The 27,863-nt window shown below is 37.4% G+C and overlaps 1 protein-coding gene and 1 long non-coding RNA gene across 7 annotated transcripts in view; one reads left to right on the top strand and one right to left on the bottom strand.

The window, feature by feature from the left end:
- The window catches only part of LOC137487373 (uncharacterized), a 3,002-nt gene extending 2,735 nt beyond the window's left edge, over window positions 1–267 (bottom strand). The window contains exon 1 of the long non-coding RNA XR_011005916.2: window positions 212–267. This is a non-coding gene — a long non-coding RNA (uncharacterized lncRNA). The remainder of the gene's footprint in view (window positions 1–211) is intronic.
- A 1,086-nt stretch (window positions 268–1,353) lies between these two features.
- pimr47 (Pim proto-oncogene, serine/threonine kinase, related 47) overlaps window positions 1,354–27,863 on the top strand; it is a 149,646-nt gene continuing 123,136 nt past the window's right edge. For 4 of the 6 annotated variants that reach the window (XM_073920763.1, XM_073920761.1, XM_073920765.1 and 1 more), the window contains exons 1-6: window positions 1,354–2,148; window positions 2,393–2,617; window positions 2,710–2,792; window positions 2,892–2,942; window positions 3,019–3,391; window positions 3,508–3,687. In XM_073920763.1, coding sequence (XP_073776864.1) covers window positions 2,118–2,148; window positions 2,393–2,617; window positions 2,710–2,792; window positions 2,892–2,942; window positions 3,019–3,391; window positions 3,508–3,687 — 943 coding nt within the window. In that variant the 5' untranslated portion in view covers window positions 1,354–2,117. Of the gene's footprint in view, window positions 2,149–2,392; window positions 2,618–2,709; window positions 2,793–2,891; window positions 2,943–3,018; window positions 3,392–3,507; window positions 3,688–3,784; window positions 3,881–3,975; window positions 4,208–27,863 lie in introns of those variants that run through there. The other 2 variants (XM_073920762.1, XM_021472692.2) reach the window with 2 other exon arrangements.

The raw sequence follows: 27,863 nt of genomic DNA, 5'->3' as shown, positions 1-27,863 counted from the left end.
TCTAACATTGTGTAAAAGGAAAAGGAACTTTCAGACGTGTTTGTAACTGTTAGCGTTAGCATACATTAGCTCCAGTCGTGTTTCTTAAAGCAAGTTACATTTCGTATCAAACTGTTTTAAATTACTAAACGCTGTTACAACCAAACACCGTGGAAATGTTTTAAGCTCTAAATTCGCTAATTATACAGTACACAAGCAGTAAAAAGCTTACCTTTCTGACCGGGATCCACGTGAAGTCTTTAAAAAAACCAAACTTTTTCTTCTTGTGATCTTCGTGCCATGGTGGTTGACAAACAGCTTTTTGGAGCATTACCGCCACCGTCTGGATTGGAGTGTGGATCATGAGTTTAGTCACGCATGTGTTTATTATGAAACCAACTTCTGCTTTAAAACAAAAACAGTCAGCACAGGAGCGTGCTATCTCAAAATTAAGCGAATTTTACATAGTTTTTCTCTAGATGACATGTATAATCTATTTATAAATAATATTGTTTTGTTTGCGTCTAAACATTGCGACCATCCACACTAAATATTCTTTTTTTTTTTTTTTGCTATCGTACCATGAATATTTTCTCAAATTATCATTAAACGTGGAGCTGACAGATTACTTGATAAAATAAGAACTTAATCGGTTGCCATCAGCCTTAATCGGTTGCCATATGGTTGACCGGAATCGGGCCAGTGCTTTACAGCCGCATCACAACCGCATGTGCGCGAGCGAGCTGCGGGCCGCACTCGGCCCGGATAACACTCGCCGATGCCGAGTCGGAGCCGGAGGCGCCGGAGGGCAGCCGAGCTCGGGCCGATTACTGCCTGCTATGCTCAATCAATAACAGGTCACCATGCTGATCACAAACGAAATGCTTAAAATCATATTTAATTTTATTATTATTATTATTATTATTATTATTATTATTATTATTATTATTATTATTATTTATATAGTTATTTTTATTTGACAGCTATATTATTGGTTTCCCCATTTTTTTTTTTTTTGGTTTCCCCATTATTATGCGAGGCGCATATTTACAGTGACGTCAATATCGTATGATCTTTTGTAATGTCCTCATGCTTTTTAAAAAATTATTTTATACTTTTTTTTATTCTCTATTTAATTTGGTTCTTTGATATTAAAGAAAAAAACTTAAGTACTTTATTCCTCTATTTTTGTATTCTATTCTTCTTGTTATATAAATAAAAACGTTAATAATTGCTTTAGCTGAATCATAAAGATTTAACAAAGATTTAACATAATAATAACCTAAATGTGTTACTCAGAAATCGCTCTGAAAGCAGTTTGTCGTGCCTGAAATCACATGAATGAAGCGCGTTTATAACGTCATAACGAGGAGCATCAGCATCATCGTATACGCCTTCATTATGGTAAGGCTACATTTAATCAGAGCTTAGAATGACCTGATTCTATGCTTTAGTTTAATTTATAGATGAGCTGGTTTGTTTGTTTAGTCCTGTTTTTATACACGTTCACTCGATTTTATGTGATTTTAGACAAATGTAAAGATTTCTCTTTCAAACAAACAATGACGGTGCGATAAAATATTTCAGAAAGCAATGTGATGGCCACTTCACTATTACACTGCTTACAATGTGTTGAGTTATTTAATGTAATTATTTAATTTTCTAATCAGAGCGAACAAATATGATATATTCCTCTTTTTTGGCTAATTCAGCGGATTATAATCCTTACAAATTGTTTAGGTCGGAAAGAAGTTAGGATGCACAGAAGGACACGCTATCACAATTTTAGTTGCTATAGCAACGCGTGTTATGATATGAATTCTGACTGTATTTATAAACGATCGACCCTTTCGTAATCTGTTGGTTGAGACGAGGCGACTTTTGCAGAGCATTACTGTGTGGATCCTGAGATTTCTGAGAAAAGACTTTCATTTTAAAGAGCACATTTTACTTCATTAGTTTTATTTTCTTGCAAGAGATCGGATTATTTCTTTAAACATTTATTTTGACATTTTTCAATTCCACTTCGTTTTGTTCTTAATTTTTTGTTTCTTTTTCTTTTTACTTTTAGTTTTTAACTTTTTATTTTCATACTCTTGTTTTCTGTATTTTCTTGTCTCATTACAGGTTGAAGAAGGATGTCAAAGGCCCACATGGGTGAAAGACGAGGTGAGTGTTTTTAATTGTTCAGTTGTTTGTTATTGGTGCAATATGTCATTGTATGATGCTGTATGTTTGGCTAAATAATATGAAAATGATTATGCTATATTAATCTTTAAATATATTCCTTAAATCTACTGGAAGTCCTGACTGACAGTTGTTAAAAATGAAGTAAAATGATGAGACTAGTGAGATTGAGTGCTGTTTATTAATGATCGATATTCAGAGTTTGTGTGTGTTGTTTATATTTTAGCTTCAGGCCGCTCCAGATCCAGGAGTGTTGCTTTCACCCAGACATCAGCTCTGGACGCAGACACACGTGATGGCACCACTGAGCTTCCTGGTTATTTGGCTCCTCTGTCTTCCGAGTTGGCGGATTCTGTGTCCACTGACCAGAGGAAGAGGAAGAGGAGGAGCAGCAGCCAGCAAACGGCGTCCACCTCGTCCAGAAGACCACCAGCCAAACGCTCTCGCAGAGGTCAGCACACGCTCCTCTTCCAGATGTTATGGCTCAGTTATGAAATGATCTGTCTCTATATTCTTGTTTTCTTGTGCTCTTCTGTGTTGCAGACATGTATGCGAAGGGCCCGTTGCTGGGACGAGGTGGATTCGGCTCTGTGTTTGCTGGGATCCGCAGGTCTGATGGACTGCCAGTAAGACATTTTCTTCCCCTCTTCATTCAGACATGCTTTACAAATGTTGCTGTCCGTAAATCAGGCAGGTGTGATTTACTGTGCTTCTTCTGTCTGCAGGTGGCCATCAAGTACGTGTCTAAGGACCGGACGCACACCAGACTGAAAGTTGTAAGTTCCAGAGTGAATCTGTTGTGTTTGACGTCTTTCATTCAGTCCTGCATATAATGAAGTGTTTGTCCTTCAGGACGGTCAGGGTCGTCTGCCGCTGGAGGTGGCATTGATGACCCGCGTCACTTCAGCTCCTGCCTGCCCCAGTGTCCTGCAGCTGCTGGACTGGTTTGACCGTCCCAGACGCTACGTCCTGATCCTGGAGCGTCCGGCTCCTTGCCAAGATCTGCAGAGCTTCTGTGAGGAGAACGGCTGTCTGGACGAGCGTCTGGCCAAGAAAGTGCTGGTGCAGCTGATCGCGGCGCTGAAACACTGCGAGAGCAGCGGCGTCCTGCACCGGGACGTCAAGCCAGAGAACCTGCTGATCTCCAAAGAGTCCCAGGACATCAAGCTGCTGGACTTTGGCTGTGGAGATCTGCTGAAGCGCTCAGCCTACAAATACTTTGCTGGTGGGTTTGTGTTACAGAAGGAAACGCTCTGTGGATGTTTGTGATGATCGACTAAGGGTAATTGTCTGTACTGGAGAGTTTTAAGTGAATGTTTGTGTTCCTCTTGTGTCTCTCAGGCACTCCTGCATACGCTCCTCCAGAGTGGTTCCGCAGACATCGCTATAATGCGACGCCAGCTACAGTCTGGTCAGTAGGAGTGACCCTTTACAACATCCTGTGTGACCGTTTCCCCTTCAGAGGCGCACAGAAGGTCACGTCCAAAAGCAGACTGATCTTCCCTAGAAAGCTGTCAACAGGTAAGAGATTCAGACACATTCAGAGATGGAGACAATGTGTGTGAGTGAGCAGAAGTGTGTTGTTATGTGTTTCTGAAGACGGTGTTGTGTGTAACAGAGTGCCGTCACCTGATTCGCTGGTGTCTCAGTGCAGCACCAGCAGATCGACCCAGTTTAGATGATATTGAGCGCCATCCCTGGTTGCACTGAGCAGGTGGCCAGTGACATTACACTTAACTTAAAGCAGCAGTCATGGCTTGAATTGCATTGTCAGGATCAGTGTAGATAAATGCTGTCAATGATTTGCAGGGAGAGCAGGAGTGGCAGAGGAACTGAGGAGAACAGATCCTGATCCTGAACTTCCTCTGCTGCGTCTGTGAGGCTCTCTGTGAAGTTGCAGGAACTACCAAAACACATTACCAGGCTACAGCAGGCAAATGTGGAGTTTCCAGACCACTTAGACAAAAACAGGGGGCACAGACTAAATAACCAGAACAGCAGCAGTAAATGTAAAGCAATAAAAGTTATTTTATACCCAACTACAGTTTCTTTATCCTTACTGGTTTGATTAAAATATAAACATTCAAACTACTCTAACATTTAATGCCCAGTAAACTGTATTTTTAAAGCAGCTAAGTATAGCATCAGCCAGTGTGTTATTATTGGAAATTATTTAAAACAAGAAGAAAACTCCTAATACCAGAGATGCATCTGAAAGGTATACTTATTTTAAGATTTACAAAAACAGAAATATAAGTATATTTACATATTTGAATATGCCAAACTACCCACATTAAAGTTACACAATGAACTACAAACAAATGTATTTATTTGAATTTTATAATTTATTCACATTTACAGTCATTCACTTAAGTTTTGCTGTTAGGACGAGCCTTAATGCTTATATTATACTGCACTATATTTGGTTTTCCAAGCCACATACTGTAAAGACATTGAATAAAACCTGGTCTTGGTACTAAATTAAACCTTAAATATTTTAAACAGACATAGTGGGTATGTAAGGATCTTTAAGTTTTTTTTAGATTCGCCAATGAGATCTGTAGTCTATATCAGTGGTTCTAAAACTGTAGTACGTGTACCACTAGTGGTACGCGGGTTGCCTTCTAGTGGTACACAGAATAATCCAATATGTCATATGTACATGCAACATATATTTTTAAACTTATCAAAAATGGTTTATATATGAATATGTAGAAATATAGCCTATATTTATAAGGGCCTAGCAACATTTCCGTTTTGATGAATAGGATACTACAGATTAATTCTTTACATTTAAGTACAGCATTTTTTTTTTTACTTTTTAAGAACAGTACCTACCATTTTTTTACTTTAACAAGCTCATTTTAATTTAAACGTTGACATTTTATTTTGTTTGTTTGTTTGTTTTTTCACATATAAGTACAGTACAGTGTTAATGTTTAAACTATTTATAATGTTTAAAGTGGCTGATAAAAATAAATACTCCTAATAATAGTAGTTAATCTGCCATGTTTTTAAACTGTGCAGAGCTGTAGCTGCTTTACTGGGCCTACTATGCTACTGTAATTCAATACTGCTCTTTATGGTGGTACTTGGAGGCATAGTTTTTTCTGAGGTGGTACTTGATGAAAAAAGTTTGAGAACCACTGGTCTATATGATGGCAGATTGTACAGAATTATTAAATATGCACTGATATTAAAGTCTGCTACATTGATAAGATCATACATACTGTAGGTGCAATTGTACCATAAATATATGATCATACCACGTTCATGTAAATTTAGCAAACTTCATCTTCATAGATTGTAAAATTACAGGTTGCTGCGCTGTCATCTAGTGGAAGAGAAAGAAATGCCGTTGTCTGGGATCTGAATACAAACAGAGCAGTTTAGGCTCACTAATGAAATTAAATCTTAATCCTTTCAGTTGTCCAGGGTATTAGCAGTTTATAATTTATAAGTGTAAAGCAGATTTAATTTTTTGAAATAATCATCTGATAGTGTTTATTTAATCTGGTCACATTTATTGGAGAGAATCAAGTGTCATACAAATAAGGGATATTAAATTACATGTCATATTACATTTATTATGCTATATAAATTTTATATTTTAGTATGCTATAAGTAAATATTTTACTTAATTTTGTTTTATATCTATTCTTTTTTATTATAAAACAATTCATTTAAAACACATTTTGTGACCCAATGAAGTGAAATATATTCTTATATTGTATTATATTATAATTTAATTTAATTACTGCCATATGCATTTTGATGTAAATACCATTACCCATTGTACCATTTTTTTTTTGGTTTTTTTTTTTGTATCTGTAGAAATACAAAAATGCAAGTCTAATTTTTGGACAGAGCCATTCTCCTAAACGACTTCCAAACATTTCAATTCTCATGCTTCTTTCTGATATTATTTCTTTCTGATAACATTATTGGAGTACTTGTTATATCACATTTTTATTATTATTTAATTTAAGCTAATGCATTTCTGCTATATGCATGCTTCTTGTAAAATGTGATACGGTATATACTGTACAGCAGGGGTCTCAAACTCAATTTACCTGGGGGCCGCAGGAGGCAAAGTGTGGGTGAGGCTGGGCCGCATAAGGGATTTCACAAAAAAAAAGTCCTCAAATGTCATTATTAACAGTTTTAATTATTTCTTCTGAACATGAAGTGTCCTGAACATTAATAGAACATTGAGTGAAGATTATGAACAGTTCTTCTGAACATGGCATCTTTTGCCTACTTCTTGCTGCCAGAGACTTGACAGCGCTTCTTCTCAAAAATCTGAACCACATTTGGCTTTAGAGCGGAAGCAGTTGAGACCCTCAGTATGGCTTGAAGATTATCATCATTAAGTCTAGACCTGTACTTTGACTTATTGAAGTCCTAGGGAAAAAAGTGGGGAAACTCACTCAAAACTTCCATTCCCTCACCTAAAAAAAAGGCGTATATATATGTATAAATAAAACACCCCCACCCCACTCCAGTCACATCAGTCTGTACCAGTCTGTATCTACCTATAATATCAATATATATAAGATGCAGGGCAGGCACGTGCACACATAGGGCTCAACCTGTGCAGAGCACATGCCCTTTTTAGTCTTGCATAGAAAGTGCCCTTCCAAAATGATCAAAAGTGCCCCCACGACGCGACACACCCTCGGTCCCGCCCTTCAGTAGGCGCGCGATAACACCGCTCTTGAGTACGCGCGCGATAACACAGCTGATCAGAATGCGTGCGACAACGCTGATTCTGTCAGAGTACAGCAGTCGACGCGGGCCACAAAATATTGCACTGAGGGCCGCAAATGGCCCGCGGGCCGCGAGTTTGAGACCCCTGCTGTACAGTATGTGTGATAATTAGTTGATTGAATCCTTAGTCATAGTAATGCTGTTTGCACAGGCGCAAGTTAACATAATAGCTGATGTATCTTCAGCTATTATGAGCATCAGCTCTTTAAGAGAGTCATTTGTTGCATGGGTAATAATTTGGCAATATCATTGAATGGGTCAAAAGGTTTGATTTTATTTTATTCCAAAAATCATACAAATATTAAAGGGATCGTTTATCCAGAAATGAATATGTACTCTCTGTTTAATCTCCCTCAAGGAAGCTGAAGTCCTGTAACTACTGACAATAGTAGAAATATATATACATATATATACATATATATTTATACAACAGTTCTGTCTGGTTCTTGAATCTGACTGGCTGATAGCTGTTGCGATATTTTTCCAGTAACATCACACAAAGGCCTCTTCACCCCTCACCTTTGTGTATTACTCTGCCACTTTTTGCAGCACGGGATGCGCATCATACATAGATGTACATTCAAATCATATTATATATATATCAGTGATTTAATAACTAATTTCTAATAACTGATTTCTTTTAATTTTGCTATGATGACAGTAATTAATATTTGACTAGATATTCTTCAAGACACTAGTATTCAGCTCAAACTGACATTCAAAGGCTTAATTAGTGTAATTAGGCAAATCATTGTATAACAGTAGTTGCTTCTGCAGACAATCATATATATATATATATATATATATATATATATATATATATATATATATATATATATATATATATATATATATATAGCTTAAAGGGGCTAATAATATTGATCTCTTAAAATAGGTTTTAAACTATTTAAACCTGCTTTTATTCTAGCCAAATTAAAACAAATAAGACTTTCTCCAGAAGAAAAAAATATTATAGGAAATACTGTAAAAAAAATCCTCCTTTAAACATCATTTGGGAAACATTTATATATTAAAAAAATTCACAGAAGGGTGAATCATTTTGACTTCAACTGATAATCATTTTTGAATAATCTCGATTACAGTTATGACCAAAATAATTGAGATTATGATTTTTCCCATAATCGGGCAGCCCTAGTAAAAAAATGACATAGTTAGTGTAAAATTGGGGGCTTTTGTAACGGCATGCCTGCCAGCCCCGGTCTTTACTTATTAACCTGTTATGATCCCCCAAAGAGGTGCCATAGACCCCGTTTTCCACATACTGTACTAACGCTTACAACAGTTGTTGGCAGGTATGCTGGAAAGTGATATTCTAAGTCGATCTCTCTCTTTTGTATGTTGTAGTGCTGTATTTTAACCGATTTGCTCGCATATCAGGAATGTGTGTTTTATTGGCAGAAAGAAAGAAGCATGTGTTTAGCGTTTTTTTCTTATCACAAACACAACAGCAGTCTGGTAGTGATTGCGTTACTTTTTTCAGGTTAATTATTGTGATATCCCGATTGCATCAGAGAAATACTGTAGACTGTAACACTGTAAGAAGTCTCTGTAGATGGATGGCATTTCATGTCACGTTCAGCCTTATAATCTTAAAGTGTGAGCAAAATCAGCTGTTTTATCATTACTTTAGACTACGCTATAGAGAGTCATTCAAACACTAGCTCTAAAGTGACGTTGGTGAATTAGTAACGGCTTCTGCTGTTTTGATGTCAGCTGCAGATGTGAATGAATGGCGGAAGAAAGTAGTTCCTAATAAAAAGGGGTTTTTAGACTCTCCGTGTTTGATTTTCTTATTTATATACACGATTGTGGCGTCAAACTGTTGTATAAACACAATATCACACTCGTAGCAGTGCGATATGGCTGTATATCAGCACTGGTGGGACGCTAAATCAGGTCGCACACCAGAAGTGGCGCTCGGCGGCGCGCCGCGCAGCGCTATGCATTTTAGAATTCTAAACATAGGTTTCTATCAGGATACACACACCGGCGCCGCAAGTCGGCGGCTGTCGGCGGCACCCGTCCACGTTTCAGGACGCAGTTCATTTTTCAGCCACGCCACAGAGCGCCATCTGATTAGTTTCATGTTAAATATCATTCGAATGTGCGCGTCTGGTGTATGATACTTTAAACTGTCATGTGCGCGCCGTGTCGTGGCGCCAAGCGGCGCTTCTGGTGTGCGACCTGCGTTAGGCACTCAGAAATGCATTGCTTATAACGAAATTCCTAATTTTTTACAACCATAAAGAGTGAGTAAATTATAACAGAATTTCAATTTTAATTTTGGTTATTTAAGCCACTCAAAAGAACATATTTTAAAGAAAGCTGTAAACCGGTAGGCTACCATTGACTTCCATATTCCGTATTTCGATGTAAAAAGTTGATGTGTTTACATGTAATTTGTGGATGTGTGTAAATGAAACATTCTGTAGTGCATTTAGTTATTGCCCAGCAGGCACACAACGTCATAAGACGTTAATATTGAGTTAGATTTAGGTCATGATGGTAGGTGACCAAAATTCATTGTCTAGCCAGAGTTTAAGGTCAACGTTATTTTGATTTCCAATAACAACGTCAAAGGATGTTGATATTTTGATATTTAGGTTGTGTTGGAAAGTGACCAAAATCCAACGTCAAGCCAACATCATGTTGACGTCAAATATTGACATTTATTCGTCAGGTATGGTAACCAAACTCCAAAATTTAATAGACGTCATATTGGTAACGTCCACGCTGTAACATCATTATACGTTGAAATTTTGTTAATATTAGATTAGGCGTCGAACATTGAGGTTGGCCTTACGTTGGGTTCTAATGTCAACCCGATTTTCATTTCCAAACAAAATGCAACATCCTACGAAATTAAGGTGCAACGTCAATCTGATGTCATGTTGACATCCTTGCCTGCTGGGTGTTTAAGGCCATTTCGGTCATCATGCAAACGTCTGCTCATCTTCTCATCACTGATCTTCTCATCAGTGACAGTGACTACTCTCATCAGAGTAGTCTCTGGGTCATTGCGTGGAAAGATTTTACACCTCTTTTTGGACACTTTTAATGCTTCCAAAGAGTTTACTGCTATTATAAAGTGCCCACGTCTTATTAAGGTAGTCCATTATGATGCAATTTACCTTGTATGTGAGATTTCATTGGACAGGAATCACAGGACTGATTTTTCTAATCCTCATAGACGAGAAAAAATAGAGACTGCAGGTTGAAGTACACATTTTAAAAACTACTCAATTACAGTAATTTGAGTATTTGTAATGTGTTTCTTTACACCACTGCATATTAGGAAAAACAAATATATGGATGTCAGTGATTACAGGCTTCCAGCTTTCTTTAAAATACATTTTTTTGTGCTCAATAAAAGAAAGAAGGCCAAACAGGTTTGGAACATGTGTATGATGAGCAAATGATGACGGGATTTTAATTTTTTGGTAAAATATCCCTTTAACATAAAAAAAATAAAATAAAAATCACAGAGAGCAAAACAAAATTAATTCGCTACCACAAGGGGGCGCCGGAGACCGATTTGATAGATTATAACAGATTTACATGCCTGCTTTCATACATCAGTTGCTCTCATATAAGTCTAGCTAGTGTGTTTGTTTTAGCTCGGTCCTGGAGAGCCACTGTGGAGTAGAGTTGAGCTCCAACTTTCCAAAAAACATATTCCAGGAAACTTATGCCTAGTAAGAGCTTGATTAGCCTGTGTGTTTATTTGAAGCTGCAACTAAACTCTTCAGGACAGTTTGAACACGGTAGTTGTTTTTACTGTTCGTTTGACAATTGTTTTACTGGCAGTAAGTGTATCATAAATGTAACTGTAGCGACTAAATAAATAACCAGACGAAAAGGTAAAACACCTAAATGGAAAACAAAAATCTCAAGTGAGCTTAAGCTGTGCTTTTGTACCTCCATTATGTAGAGGTGTGAGAAGGAGTGACTTGACCCCTATTGCTGGGGTCAGAGGTCAGTCTGTATTCTGTGGCTACCATAAAAGTGATTGACAGGAGGATGTGTCTCCTTGACCTGAGGAAGAGACAAGCTTTAGTTCAGTCATTTGATGATATAAATGCCATTTCCTCCTTCATGTTTTAAATGTTTATTTTACTTTAGTGCCACTGCTAGTGTTGTGTTGATAATATTTGATATTTTAAAAGTTTTGATGCAATGAGCTCCGTTATTGTTTAGTATAGTTATATTGAGTTTAATTATATTTGAATTAAGGCAAGACAACACAGGTGAACGGGGGAACTTTTTATATGTACAACTTGCCAAACTAGTTTTATTTTTTATTGCTAGTATTTAGACATGTTATGTGTAAATATGCAAATAAGAGACAAATAAATCATTTTATTTATTTATTTATTTATTTAAATACATTTTATAGTTCCATAAAATAAAAGTTTTATTTATTTATTTATTTATTTTTTAATCACCACACAATTTAGAAAATATTTTCCATATGCAGGGTTCAACGCTGAGGATTTTTTTACAGGCCTGATTGGACCAGCGGTTCTGATTTTTACTTGCCCTGCCAATATTTTTACTGGCCCCACCCCCAAAAAAATAAAATAAATAAAAAATTATAAAAATAATAATAATAGCTATTTCTTAGCCACAAATAAAAAAAAGTGTCAATGTTTGTAAATCTAGAATTGAAATATAAAAAAAATTTCAATACATGTATAATGAGCAAAATTCTAAGTATTTTGCAAACAAAAGTAGCTAAATGTGCAGGTATTTTATTGCAAAACAAAAGATGACTGAACTGCCCGACTGACGTCAAACTGTAAAAAACATCACTTAATTTTTTTAGTCGTGGTGTACCCTCGTAAATGTTTGCAAGACGTCAGAAACAAATGTTTTCTTTTAGCATCATCTCTTGATATTGCCACCATGCTGCTGTCTCTTCGTTGAACTGTTTGTTACGAAATAACATGCTCAAAACATTCAGTCAGATAAGAGGAACTGAGAAGGTAGCATTTGAAGGCTTAAAAACAAACTGTTCCTCGATTCTGACTGTATTTGCACGCAATTGACAAACAGTCACAGGCAAATTAAACTTTAGTGACAGGGCATCAGTGGCCCGATCGGGGCAAGTAACAATCCTGTCTAATGTCCCGAGAATCTTACAGGCTGGCCTCAGGTCATCGGGCAGTCCTTATTGTTGAGCCCTGATATGTTTTTGATAAATTATACAGTATGCACTTGATACATCAACAAATTGTCACCTTAGAATTTTAAGGTTCTGTCTGACATTTTTGTCAAAATTGAGTTATTGACATATTCTTATTAAATGCCAATTTATTTACATTATGGGATGTTTTTTATAAGTAGTTTACCTTTTAAGACTTTTTATTTAACAAACAAATGTTACACACATACTGTTTGTATATGGAATGCAAAAACTTTAAAGCTCAATATCTCAAAATCATTCAGAACGCAGATAGAACCTTATCATTCCAAGGTGACAAAATGCCTCCGTTAAACCCTTTCTAGATAGATGTACCGAAGCTTTCTGGCTGATTTGCAACATGCTTGGTATCAAAAAACAAACTTAATTTCAGAAAAAGGTTTACAAATAAATCCTATATAGTGTTTTAAAACAAAACACAAACAAGTTGCATACACTAGATACTCGAGAAGTCATACGCATGACGATTTACTAAATGCTGGAGAAGCACAAGAAGGTTAATACTTTCTATATTTTTTCTTTTATTGCACACTTTTTAATGATAAAACATGTAGCTATTTTGTCTTGTGATATTTTGTTGTTAAATGTTAAATATGCATCTGCCTTTGAAAAGCCAATGAAGCTGGAATGGCAATGATCACAAAAATACAACTAGTAATTTTTTCAAAAGGTCTCAGAGTAGACAAGTGAGACAAAATCTTAAATTTAAGCCAAAAAATTAGTTTTGCCTGTAATATCTTGCCTTAACATGTCTTGTTGTTTTGATAATAAAGGTTTTGTAGTTCTACAAATTTGGCAATTTATCAAATGTTAAGAAATAATGTCACGAAAATCACAATTGCCTCTTTTTGTGCTTTTGTTTGAATGTTTGTATGTGTGTGTGTATGTTGTATAGGACAACTTCCTCTTCCCATTTCGTCCCTAGAGGCCACTCACGTCTTTTAACACCTTTAACGCAAAGGAAATAGGGTCTTTCTTACCCCACCCCCTCCAAACACATCATCATTTAAATTAACCCTCCATCCTATAGGCTGCATCAGTTTCTGTCTCTCTTTTTTACCTATGGTCATTTAACTGACTTCCACTACAGTTATGCTGCATTATTCAACTATGGGAAGGAAAACAACAGGTGACCTGTCAGTGTAACGGTCACTCAAGGGTCAGGCAGAAAGGTCATGACCGAGCTCTGTCTGTCACCCAATCTAATCTGAGACCACATTCTGTTAGTCAGGGTGTAATCCAGCAGATTATAAAGATCTAGCAGAAACTAGCCATCAGATTCTCAGGCTGAGCTTTCTCGGTGCATCTGCTGATCTCCTGATATCCCTAGGAAAGAGGGAGGGAAATAAAGAGGGGGAATATTCTTTGGACAAGGAGTGACGTTTAGTATCAGAGAAAAAAAAGAAGTGTAAATAAATTATATTGTCTGCTCAGGCTCTTCTGTTTTATTAGTTTAAAATTTGTTCGCTAAATTGGTTTTATTACCAAAGCTAATTGTTAAAACCTCATATATTAGGCTCTATTTTTTGATTGCTTTGATTGCAAATGGCTGATGCCAAACATAGTCATAAACATATTTTTAGCATTGCTTTCATGCGGTTAAATGCATTTGAACAGCCACTGAATCCCGCCTGTTCTCTGCCTATACAGACCTAATTCTTAAAGATTACAGGATGTGTTGTTGAAGTACGCTAGCCAGATTGGATTTAAACTTTGCTGTCTATAAAGTTTGGCAAAAACAATTCTGAAATGCACAATTTTCAGATTAGCTTTGTATTGTGGTTATCAGATTAGAAACTAAACATCTGCTCTTCTTATTGTTTACTGTTCATATGTAAAATCTACAGAATTTGAAATCAACAGATCAGAAATGGTCCATATATTTGGACATTGATTGATTTTTCGAACTGAATGGAATATTTCCGGTGTGCAGTACATATGACGTGACATAGCACTGCACTTGTTGTTTTGTGTGGGACTTTCATCAACAAAAGAGAGGAAGGATTGAAGGTGTACATTTATAGCTATTAATTAATTTCAGACATACTGTGGTCACTTTTTTAGGATTTTTAGGTAGCCACTCTCTTGTGATTGAAAACATTACTGACATTAAATGAGCACAACTCACCAATGATAAAAAGAAAATGGGTTAGAATAAGCATAGGGTTGCACCAAAAATGAAAATTCTGGACTGAAAATGAAAATTCTGGATGCACTTGGCCAGAATCCGAAACGGAAAATGTAATAATTGTGAATTTTATTAAACTATATAAAGTAATTTTACATTTAACTCAGTAACTTAAATAACACTGGCCGTCTAATTTAAGATCAGGCATTAAGCTAACAACAGTGTTCAGCTTATGTTGTTGTTTTACATCTTTAAAAACTTATTTAAAGGGCACATATTATGCAAAAATCACTTTTATAAGGGGTTTAAACACAATTCTGTTGCAAGAGCATGTGAATATAAGCAGCTTCTAAAATCTTAATTTTTTTATAAATACATTTTTTTATAATCACACTTATAAAAACAGTTTTGCAGAAACACTTTGACATTCTCCCTTTGTAGGTGTCATCACAGGAGGAAAGCCCACCCATTAGGAATGGTCTCTTTCTTATTAGCATAGGATGGTAGTCTTATTTTTGAATCTGCCACTATGCTGACTAACAGGCATTTGTATCTCCACCCTCTTTTTTAAAGTGGGTTGGGAGCACATGCACATTTGAATTTAAAGCAACAGTCACCAAAATGGCACAATTTGGATCCAAACCTATTTTAAAGAGTTGTAAAAATAATTTGTGGGATATTTTGAGCGAGGCAGTGGTGCAGTAGGTAGTGCTGTCGCCTCACAGCAAGAAGGTCGCTGGGTCGCTGGGTCGCTGGTTCGAACCTCCGCTCAGTTGCCGTATTTGTGTGGAGTTTGCATGTTCTCCCTGCATTCGCGTGGGTTTCCTCCGGGTGCTCCAGTTTCCCCCACAGTCCAAAGACATGCAGTACAGGTGAATTGGGTTGGCTAAATTGTCCGTAGTGTAAGAGTGTGTGTGTGTGAATGTGTGTGTGGATGTTTACCAGAAATGGGTTGCGGCTGGAAGGGCAAACTTGCTGGATAAGTTGGTGGTTTATTACGCTGTGGCAACCCCGGATTAATAAAGGGACAAGCTGACAAGAAAATAAATGAATGAATGAATGAATTTTGAGCGGAAACTTCACATACACAGTTTAGGGACATCAGAGACTTATCTTACATCTTGTAAAAAAGGGGCATAATAGCTCCCCTTTAAATTTTGTTTATTGTTTGAACAACTGAAATCACTCCTAACAATTGGACTAATAGGTACAGAGCTAGTGTTTTTTCCCATAACGATAAACTTTAGGTGAATGGTTAATGTGATTTTTATTTATTTATTTATTATTTTTTCAATTTTATACAGTTTCTTTTACAGCATCAATGTAATTAAAATTTAATCAGTCAAATAGAGTTTAGCATTCATTTAATTGTTCAAGGGTAAAACAAGAATGCCTTTTACAAGCACGCGCAACAGGGGTGTCGGGGGGTTGATCGTTAAATGGCGGTGTGGCAGACGAAGAACGAATGTGAGGGGGGGGGGGGGGGTGGAGGACGAAAGTGAAGAGGGTTAGGAAGTCGCGAAAGAAAGTGAAAGTGAACAGCAGATGGGGGAGGAGGGCGGTTGAGGAGGGCGATTGGTAAAATGAGATACCGGATCAGCTTTCAGAGGTGCCGGATCCGGCGTGTCCTGGCACGAATTAAGCCCTGGTAGAAACTATCCAAAATATATGTGCAAATGGATCCATATTTAGTACAAACATGCTAATACTAAAGTGCTGTGTTATGTATTCCAGGCCAGTTAGAGATCAACTAATAGAAACATGTGCTATTGCTTATTGTTGTTTTGGATGCCAAATATTTGTTCATGTCATGGATAATACACATGCACATAATATTTGTGTAGTTTACAGTGAGGCAGTAATGGTGTTGGTTAAAAAACAACAAAGTCTGTTTCCAGACCACAAAAAGTCACTGAGTACATTTCAACACAGGCTCATTGTAAAAACATACCCCAGTATACATTTCTGGAGAGCACAAATTATGTAGCCAGAGCTACGTATGGCTGCATTTTGTCTTTAAAGCGAACGCTATGGAGTGGTATGATGTCGCTGATGGCTTCTTGTTCCTTTTCGCGTTACCAGCTGACCACTTACCTCGTTTATCGTTTGGGTTTAGGGAAGAGGGTGGATCGATCAGTCAGTCAGTCAGTCAGTCAGTTAGGCCTCTGGTGGATTTACATAAAAACAGCAGGTACGAATGGCACTGGCGAGAGAATTTGAGATCTGAAAAAGCATACACAACGGCCTCTGGTTGATTGGCCAAAAATATAAACAGCAAAAAAGTATCTCCTGGGACGTATTTCTTGATCTCCAGAACGGTATATAGGGGCACATATCAATAATGATCCTGACTTAGTACGTTTACGTGTACATGGACACCAGTACTCCAATTTTACTGTCATTAGGACAATACTATGATTAAGAGTTTTCCATATAAACAGATTTTTTTCTTATTATTTTTTTAATACCTTAATATGACATAAGTCAAAATCAAAGTAATCAAATCTAATTAAGACGTGGAGTATTCCTATTTTAGTCACATTACTGAAGTGCAGACATGTAGACACCATGATCAAACTGTTACCATTGTGTAGTACTTTTTGCTACATGTTGCGACTGGATGCTCACTGCAGTTCACTGTGACCACCTCTGAAAAAGAGACTAAGCTGAAGGAAACGGAATGAATGAATTGTTTATACACTGGGATACTCATTTACTCTTAATTAGAACAAATGAAGCAAATTAATTTTGACTTCAAAACTTTTTTAAAAAGATGAATAATTCTTTAAAAGCAAAGTTAATAGTAAAATTACTTATTTACTACTAATACTATACGTTATTTGTAGTTGACTGGTAGTTGCTTTAGTTAATAGAATACAGACCATCAAAATAAACTAACATTATTATTTACTTTAAAACTGACTTAGCTATTGAAAGTGCATGCATTCGATTGTTCTCGTTTTACCATCCTCTTCAAAATACTTTCCTTCTTTCATTTCTTTTTTTTTAAATATCTTGTCCATCTTATTTGGTCAATTATCCATTTTCGTGTTTGCCTCAAAAAGCATTTCAATTTCTAGATTTCTCATCATGTATTTAATGCGTCTCATGTCTGGCCTCAACTGGTTGAAGACTGATGTAAGCATTGGTGGTTCAGGGCCAAATAATGCTGCATTGTAGTAAAGTAGCAAGTCATTTTAGTTACACTTTAGTATAAGATGTCTTGTTACAGTGTAACTGTTCATTTAACTACTGCATAATATTACTTAATTACATGAACTTAATATATGGTTAAGTTCAGGAGTAGGGTTAGTTGCATGTAATTATGCATATTAATTGTAATTACTATAGTAAGTACATGCAATATGTGTAATGACAGCTTAAAGAGTTACCATATTGTTTTTATACATTTCAGAAATACTAGTTTTTTTTCCAGAACATACGGAAGGACAGATTTATGAATGAACTGCTCTTTTGATCGGGCCGATGGGTTTGGAAAAAGGATTTAGTTTGATTCATTTGGACAGTTTACTCACATATCGGTAGATTTGAGTGAATAAAAGTGCCATATTTTGTAAGACTGAAAAGAAGGAGATTAGGTGAATATTTAGCTACTATTCAAAGAGAGAGAGAGAGAGAGAGAGAGAGAGTGTGGACCCGCTCTTAGCTTGTGAAGAACTTTGTAGTGTTAGTAAAGACAGTTTATATCCAGCACTGATGAAAGGCTAGAAACTTCCAGAGATGGCAAACTTACACACAGCCTTTACTCAAGCAGAAGTATAGATACTCATGTTTAAAACAACTCTAGTAATAAAGTTGAAGTACTGACTACACTTAAGTACTCAAGTTAAAGTAAAGAAGTACAGCCTGGAATATGTATTTCAGTAAAAAGTATTCATTACTTCTAACTGTTTTTGTTTCACAGTGGCAACTACCATTTACATCATCATCATCATCATCACATACAGATCATGTATAGACCTTTTTCTTTGAATGCAAAATTACCCATTATGCTTTGCGTGTGTGCGCAAGGAGAATGCTAAGAACTTCTGGTTGGCAGCTGATATGTATAAACAGTCACATTTGGACAGCTTTGAAACAATAGTTTTAATCTATTTTACCTACTCTTAACGTCTTTGAACTAAAACTGGTGTCAATTAGCGTAACCTCCTTGACTGATCATTTAAAAAATGTGATATAATGGGATGGAAAACAACTGCTGCGAGGCATTTTACCTTTGTTATCAGATAGCATCTCCCCATTGCTAAAGTGATCATTTTCTCTCTCTTTCAAACATACAACCAGCCCAAGCAAATGTAATTCTCCAAAATGTCTAACACATACACGTAGCCTGTTCTGTCCCACTTACACACTGATTGAATAAGTGTCAAAATCTGAAAGTAAAATGGCGTTTTGAAATGACAGAAAAGCACAAATCATGGTAAATACTACACAACACACACTACCTAAATGAAACATAAACAGCTCCTGATTATTGCATGTTGAATCAACATGCAAATCAACAAGCAGAGCATCAGTAAGGACTTTTATTGCTCATGTTTTTAAATTGCATGACTTACATACCTGTTAAGTTTCAGTTTCAAATGCCAGTAATCTGGTTTGCTCTATAATGCAGTGAAGTTTTGCGTGTGTGTGTGTGTGTGTGTGCACGCATTGAAGAGCCGCTGTACTTCTGACATCTACATATAGACATATAGACATCTGACAGATTATAACGGCTTTAACACAGACCTTTCAAAGATGTGTGTCACAAAAACATTCTGTAATCCACTCAAAACGCTATTGAAACCCATTTTCGGGGCGCAAATTACCAGTTGTAAACACTGTAAGCGGAAGTTCTAAACTTTCTACCGGAAGACACTGGTCGCTATGGCACCCTCCATGCAGTAGCCAAGAAAAAGGTCTATTCATCTATACAAAATAACTTACATTTTTTGTATTTTCTGCTGCAAAATAGCCAAGCAACATCATTCTACATTATATATTCTGTATTGGGAAATATGAACTCCTTGGAAACAAAGGAAATACATCTGCATAACGTGTATATATAAAGTATTTAACTGCTTTAACTTTACAAACATTGACAAAAAAGTTTATTTTACTGTATTAGATTGAAAAATCAGAGAAGTAGCTGCACAGCATAGTCGGAGGTGGACAAAAGGCTTTAACGCCATTTAAATGCCAGATCTGAACAGGAATGTGTCTCGTTTACCTTTGATCCGGTTGATCAAAAAGCATACAGTACATCGATGATTATCTGTCTCTTCACTTTCACCATTCTTGAAAAGTAACGAGCCTAACCTAAAAATGAAAGGAGTAGAAAGTACAGATATTCATGGAAAAATGTAAAGAGTAAAAAGTTTTCAGAAAAATAAATAGTGGAGTAAAGCACTGATATTAGAAAAATCTACTCAAGTACGGCAACAAAGTATTTGTACTTCGGTACTACCATCTTTGGAAACTTCCACAAACACCATAGAATGTGGTAACCTGAGCAGTAACTGATACATTTATAGATTTTATGATGTATATTTTGCTATGGAACCAAAAATTCAAAACAATGCTCACAGCCATATCACCCTGCAACCCAAGACCGGTTACTCACTGAAGCTAAGCAGGGCTTAGCCTGGTCAGTACCTGGATGGGAGATCACATGGGAAAAATTAGATTGCTGTTGGAAATGGTGTTATAGAGGCCAGCAGGGGGTGCTCAACCTGTGGTCTGTGTGAGTCCTAATGCCCCAGTAAAAGTGAAGGGGACACTATACTGTCAGTGGACACCGTCTTTCGGATGAGACGTTAAACCGAGGTCCTGACTCTCTGTGGTCATTAAAAATCCCATGGCACTTCTCGTAAAGAATAAGGGTATGACCACCGGTGTCCTGGCTAAAGTCCCTCAATCGGCCCTTGCGATCATGGCCCACGTGAACTCAGAACCAAAATAATGCTCTGTTAAAGGGCAATGAAACCCCCCTCTTTAGGTTCAAGTATAGCTCAGAATTTTTTCAAAAATGCTTCATGATGGGCATGAAGCTCTGCGAGCAGAGGGAGGAGTGGCTATTGCTGGCAGAGCAGGGGGAAAAAAGGGGAGCGAATAACTGTTTTCAGTTGTCTTACAAAATGAGACACAAGCCGTGAGGATACCCATGATTTTATAGTGTACAAAGTTAAAATGCAAAGTAATAAACAGTAAGTAATTTAATGTCCTGCTACATATGTTATTTGCAATTTCATATACACATAACCACAATTTGTTATATAATTAAAAAGATAGTCATGTTTATATAAACACTAGAAATGAGTAGGACTTCTCTCCTTCTCAATCCCCGCATGCAGACACAGTGGAGCAATGCAGGAGGTCTCTTGAGTCTTGCCCTATCTATTTCAACATTAACCAAGCCGGTAATCTGGAAGATTTTAAGCCTGTGTGAACACAGCAGCACATATATAGGTGACATGTCTGAATGGTAACAAGCTCAACTGATAAAAGACAAAGTCTGCCATTCTCCAATTCTTGTACAGCTCTCCTGACAAAAATTTTTGCTGCAACCGAACAGCTTTGCTGTATCGCCCTGACAGCATCACTGGGAAAAACATGGAACAAAGCCAGTGAATCATGCAAACAAACACATACAGGCCTTCATCAACGGCTAAATACTGCATGCCATGTGCAGACATGGTCTCAGACAGTTATTGGGTCCCACAGCTTGGCAGGTTTGACTTGCTTTCAGAAAACATGTTCTCTTATGAATAATTAAGAAGCAGAGTCTTCTCATAAGATAAGAAAACTCAGCTATAAATAATGATTAGAAACCGACGCCTAATCACTATACTTGCAGATGATAAAATATTTTAAACCTGGAAGATGAAATTAGCTGACAAAAGCTCAAAATTAGCTAGTTTTCCCCACAATTAAGCTGACTGGTGCTAACGTTGTCATAAATGTCATAAATGCTCAACACAGACAAATCTGTTAAAATAAAAGAAAGTGCTCCAGGGTGTCTTGAGCAAACAAACAAACAAACAAACAAACAAACAAACAAACAAACAAACAAACAAACAAACAAACAAACAAACAAACAAACAAACAGAAGGTCTACTAATGATACTCTAATTATTGCTAGTTGGCATGGTTTATAGGCATATTTAAAGGGGGTCATTAAAATAAATTTAAACCTTATTACCATTTGCTACTTATTGCAAAACAGTGATTTTTATTTATATATTTTAACGCAAACAAATTGTAATATGAACAGTTGAATTATCTGCAACAGCTATCTGTTTCTTTTCTAATGAGCATGAGTGTTGATACAATATGTAGCCGTAGTTTCCTCTGTAGTACTGTAGGGAACAGTGCCTGCACCTGTGCCCTCTGGCAGTATGAGAAAAAGGAAAAAAAATGTTCTTGGCAAAAACAGTGGTTGAGACCTGTCGCACGCCAGACCCTCCTAAGACCACACACAGGTGTATGTGTGTGTGTATGTGTGTGTTTAAATGTATGTGTGTGTGTGTGTGTGTGTGTGTGTGTGTTAGTGTGTGTGTGTGTTTGAATGTGTGTGGTCTAGTGTGGCAACAGTTATCAAAAGTGGGAGTTTCTGTGCCTTAAGAGATGTTTCTTCTCTTGTGTCTGAGCATAATGTCCCACCTCTCCATCACTCCACGAAACCACCCCCTCTCCCTCTGCAGAGTCCCGTCCCGTGTTCACTTCTGGATAGTTTCCAGTGGAAGGGATTATTGTTAAATTCACATAATCTCCTGTGTTTCCTCCAGAGAATCTGCCTTTTTTTTTTTAGAGTTTTAAAATAATTCCCACAGCTTGCCTTTAATAATTATTATGTCCACCATAGGAGTTTGTAACACAGTATGCAGCCTATTGGCTCAATATGACATTTGAAGCTAACCGAATGCAGATAGCAAACAATCTCTAATCTATAATGTATTGCCTGTCAAACACCACTGACAGGTCCACTAGCAAGTTAGCAGGCTACCTATCATTATCCTGGTGGATTTTTCCCATGGGTTTGCAGTAATCCAGGTCTTCGCTTCATTGTGAAGCAAGTATCCGCTCCAGTGGTGGGCCAGAACGTATTGGAAGGGGATTCCCAAGATTCCCAGACAATCATGCACTTCCTGATCTCCTGACTGCCTCACCTCACCTCAAATATTCCACAAGTGTTATCTCTCAGTGTGCACCCTGTGTCAAAAAAGGACATGCAGCCAGAATTTAGAAATTATACGTCAAATAGACATACTTTAGAAGAACTTTCCTAATTAAAGAAATGAGAAGCGTAAAAATACACTGGAGATCAGAGATACCAAACAATTTATACACTTTTTTGGTTTTTGCAGAAATAAAGTAGTTTTCATCAATTAAAAGTTGAAGGATTTTTAATTGTAGAGCAATGTTTTACAAAATTATCTGAACATTTAACAAAATGCCTCAATAATATTGATCTGCAATGACTCTAAGAAGGATTACACCAAAATTCTGAAGGTTACCGCAGTCAAAAATGACTAAAAACAGCACCTTTTTTTCAATGACTAGCAGCCCAGAGTATTACTAGTCTCTCACTGAACATCACTATTCTATCATGCCTAACCTGTTGATCTTGAGCTTGTTTTCTTCAGTTTATTCCACAGTTCACTGACTGTAGTGTTTTCAATTAGGTTTAGATCAGTATAAGGATTAGGCCATTTCATTAATTCAATATTTTCAGCTTAAAGGAACTGTTTTTACCTGTTCTGCTGTGTGATGGAGCTCATTGTCCTGCAAAAAAAAAAAATAAAAAATTGCTGGCTTTATTGGGCGATGAACACAGGAAAGGAAACAGAGATTGCTTGATGGAACTTCTGATAAACATTTGACATGTAGCATGTAGCTTTCTAATGCTGCGTTCACACCAGACGTGTAAGAAGCATCAGGGGCGAGTGATTTACATGTTAAGTCATTTCAAAGACGTGAATAGACATCCTGCAGCGTGAATGATGCCATACGCTCCAATGGCGTGGCGCTAATGGAGCGTTTTGCGAATCTGATGTGCGTTTCGTTTGAATTGCTCAAGTTTTAAAATCTGAATTTCAGTGGACATTCATGCCGCGGTAACCAATCAGGAGCTTGCTCTTGTGGGGGCTTGATTATGACATAGCGCCTGTTGTTGATGTTCTGGGGGAAAATCCTCCAGCCTACACCGACAACAGTTCATCAAACTGGGCTCGGCTCAGTCAGAAGCACCGCTGAAAGCTTCCATCATCCACATTAAGTTTCTTGAGTTTATAAGCTCACAGAGCTGGGTGCACCTCTGAAAGGATCTAGTGGACTCAGTCACTGCGCCAAACAAATCGACGCTGTTTTTAGCCTTCATAAAGCACATAAACACAGTTATTGCGCTAATGAAGCTAATAAAGCAGATTTGGATGTGTGAATGAAGCGAGTAAATTTAAATGTTCAGACGTCTATTTACACATGAATAGCGTTTTTTATTCACACCAGATGCGAAAAATGCGGATAAATAGACGCGTGAACATTTGAGTGTACTCGATTCATTCACACTTTAAAATCTGCTTCAATCGCGTGTCAAATCCATTTTATTTGTGCGCCAAATTCACTGAGCAATAGACATGGATTTGCATCATGGGCAGGGCTTCTGTCTGCCTGGTGAATCTAGCTTCGTTGCTAAATGGCTAACATGGATTTTATTGAGAAAATAAATGTTTATGTGCTTTATGAAAGCTGAAAAACAGCGTTGAGCACCCAGCTCTGTGAGCTCATAAACTCCTCCAGAAACCACAACCTGGATAATGAAAGCATTCAGCAGTGCTTCTGACTGAGGCGAGCCCAGTTTGATAAAATGTCGCCTGGTGTCCGCTGGAGGATTTCCCCCCCGTTACACCAACAACAGGTGCTACTTCATAAGCATGCCCCTACAAGTGTAAGCTCGTGATTGGTTAACGCGGTGTGAATAACCGCTGAAGTAAAGATTTTCGAACTTGAGCAATTTGCGCAAAATGCACAACGCTCAGTTGGCGCCACATCATTTGCGTGTGTTGCGTTTTTTGCGTTGTGTCATTCGCGCAATTCGCACCGCAGGATGTCTATTTGTGGCTTTGCATTGACTTAACATGTAAATCTCTCGCGCTTGATGCTTCTTTCCCGTCTGGTGTGAACACTGCATAAGAGTCCAAGTTCTGCAGCAAAAAACATCACCAAATCATGACATTTCACCTCCACCTTTTCAGATGTCACAGAATTCTTTGGGTTCAGTCATTTCCCAGTCTGATGATAAACCAAGCGGCAACCTCCCGCTTTCCGTCGGGAAGCCAATACGGAAGTAACTAAAACTGCAATTCGTCGACTTGCCTTGGGGGGATGGCTCCAGGAAGTCCAGGTCATTTCTGACTGCAATGGGAAATTGGCCATTTTTACAGCTGATAAACCATGCTTACAGCCTGGTACAAAAGATGGTTTTGGTGCATATAGCCATGATTAACCTTCATGACAACTGTGAGGGGGGTGAACTTTTTTGTGACTCATCCGTTTTGTTTTTATTAAGTTATATTAACTCTGCATAATTAAGGGCGTGGCCACTTGAGTGACAGCTATGTCTCGCTACTCGCTGTCTCGTCACCTCAGCTGATTACGGCTAATTAGCTGCCGAACTCGGCATACACATCGCATTTTTGTGTTGGTTAATGTTTCTTTACACAGTCAATTGCCTTTTGGGATTATTTCCTGCAATTATCAGATGATATGGCATGCTGTGTGCACTTCATTGTGCTCACAAACCATTCACGTGGCCTCCGTTTCCCTGGGCAGTGAAATTATATACTTATATTCCATCTCTATAAATGTATTTGTTTTATTTAAGATCATTTATAATGTTCTTTAGAGCTGTAATGCACTCCAGAATCTGATAGATTGATTAGCTGTAGGCTCTAGAACAGTCATCTGAAGCGTTGTCATACAGTCTTATGCCTGGAGTTCATCAATAGCCTTGGATTTACTAACACAGACTATAGTTGAACTGTTTGGACGCATTTCGCGTTTACCTCCTGTTGAAAAACATCATAATAACAATGTTTAGTGGTTCAGTGTATTACAGCAGGGTTTTTAAAAGTCTAAACACTTTATTGATATATTGTATAACCGAGCACATGTGGTCAGAACACAAACGAGTCGCAGGTAATAAAGTATTAAGCGTTTCTCCCAAATTAAAGTCTTTCTGCCAGGTCCAAGCAAATTCCAGCAGGTGTCTGTAGCTTCTCTCACTCTCTGCCTCTTTGCCCTTGTTTGGTATCCCGCCTTGGGTGCGATGACGCACGAACAAAATGGCAACTGTTGGCCGCGCCTACTTGTGGCTTCTTTTGCGCTCTTCACAAACCTATGGGTGACGTCACAGATACTACGTCCATATATTTTACAGTCTATGTGATAAACATCGGACCCAATTAAATTAAACTTCCTTTTCACTAAAGTGAGCTTTGTACCAATTGTCTATTTACAACTTTCTACAAAGTTTTAGTGTAAGCTTTTGATTATTTCTGCTGATTAGGGGTTTGGTCATATTAGGGCTTGCAGTCCAAATCAATTAAATGTTGAGACTCTATATGTCAAGGTGCACACCTGTACCCTGTTCAGAGCTGAACTGCTGAGCAACTCCAGCTGCATTGTTAAACCAATTGCCATCACTAGAACCATTTGATCACCAATGTTCTTCAAAATATCTTTTGTGTTCGACAGAAGAGAGTAAAGAACAACACACTGCAATGGCATTAAAATCATTTCCTCAAAGCTTTTAGTGAAGAGACTTAAAATAATTTTTATTTTGTTAATACGGAGGATGTTTTGATCATCTAAGTTGTCTTTATCCTCCAATAAAGAAGGGCATCAGGGTGAGCAAATCATGACATTTTCATAGTTTTTGGATAAACATCTCTTGCGTTTGTATGCTTTTATGCTCCCAGCAGCCATTGTGGTTCATGTCTCAGTCTTGTGGCGTCTTGCATACACAAAGGGATATGACTTCTGAGATAATCATATTTTGAAGATGTTTCTTGATGCTAATTTCAAATGTAAGCTATTATTTTGTTTGAAAAGGAATTTTAGAAAATCATTGCATGTAAGCAGAATGTTAGTGTGTGCCTTTTGAAGTGTTAAACAGCTCTTTGAAGCTCAGATGACGATGTGTGAGTGAATGTTTGGGATTGATGTGGACCTGAGCAGTGGCAAAGAGGACCCTGGAGTCACTGACCCACGACACATTTCCATCCAACACTAACAGTCACTCAGCACTGCTTTAAGTGCAAAAAAAACCCCACTCATACACACAAGCCAGAGAGTACTCTGAGAATACACAAACAGGACGTCATATTAAAGCGTTAGTTCAACCAGTAATGAAAATTCTGTGACTGATAACTCACTCACAAGTCATTCCAATCCCCCAAGACGTTTGTTTATTTTTGGAACACAAATTAAGATATTTTAGAAGAAATCCAAGAGCTCTCTGACTATCCAGCAACAGTCACAAGACGTTCAAAATACAGAAAAGGAACCAAAAACTTTTTAAAAACATTCCATGTGACTTCAATGGTTGAACTGTAATCATTAAAAGCTTAGTGCACTTAAAAAACTGTAAAAAGCATTTTACTTGTCCATTGTTTTCCACAGTGTTGCCAGATTGGGCGGTTTGGAATTTGATTGTGGGGGTAAAAATGGCACAGACGGGATGACAAATTTGGGTGGTTTTGAAACGTAAATTTTGTATTGAAAACAAAACATATCTGTGTGCTCCTACTCCATTCAGTTAATAGTGACCTGTACTTAGAGCAAACCATGTGGGCCCACCGGCGAGAGGAGATGAAGGAAAGTTGTATCAAAATCTGACAAATCTGACTCTCGTTCATGTGCAAATCATGCAGGGTCTGCAGTTAAACTCACAATGGTTTATCGTGACAATTATATCGATCATTTTTTCCACAATTGACAGCAAGAACAAAAATAGAAGTGCTGTCTGATTGACAAGTAGCACTTAGTTATGTTCAAAAGAAATTAAAACGCCAGATGGGATGAATTTATAGCCCATTTGGAAAGTAAAACATACTCTAATAGGTAGTGTGATCTACGCAATATTAAGTGCAGTGTGTGGTTGAGAGGGGGACAGTGTTTTTTAATGTGATCCGGTTATGTTGTGGTTCTGTGACTGCTGGTGTTAGTTACTGCATGGTTAATAAATATGACAGTCAAAGTAACAAGATTCATTTAAATTTCAATCAATTATAATAAAATAAAATATTAATCTAATATTTTGGGCAGGTTTTTTTGTGCTGGGTTTTGGACAGCTGGAAAAAGTGCACTATATTTGCCAACACAGGTATTCTGTTCCATATCAGGCTAGGATGTGCATTTACTACAGGCAGTACAATGTATTTGCCATTAGAGTATGCAGTGCAATGTGCAAGCATCTTATTACACATAGTAAACATGCACCCTGACCTGTTGTGGAAGACATACGTATAAAAAGTCAAAGTTAGTTTTTTTGGTCACACAAAAGTGTTTGCA

This window comes from Danio rerio, chromosome 13 (assembly GCF_049306965.1).
Source record: "Danio rerio strain Tuebingen ecotype United States chromosome 13, GRCz12tu, whole genome shotgun sequence".
Taxonomy (NCBI): domain Eukaryota; kingdom Metazoa; phylum Chordata; class Actinopteri; order Cypriniformes; family Danionidae; genus Danio; species Danio rerio.
The sequence above is the reverse complement of the archived record's forward strand: the minus strand, read 5'-3'. Positions and strand labels throughout refer to the sequence as shown.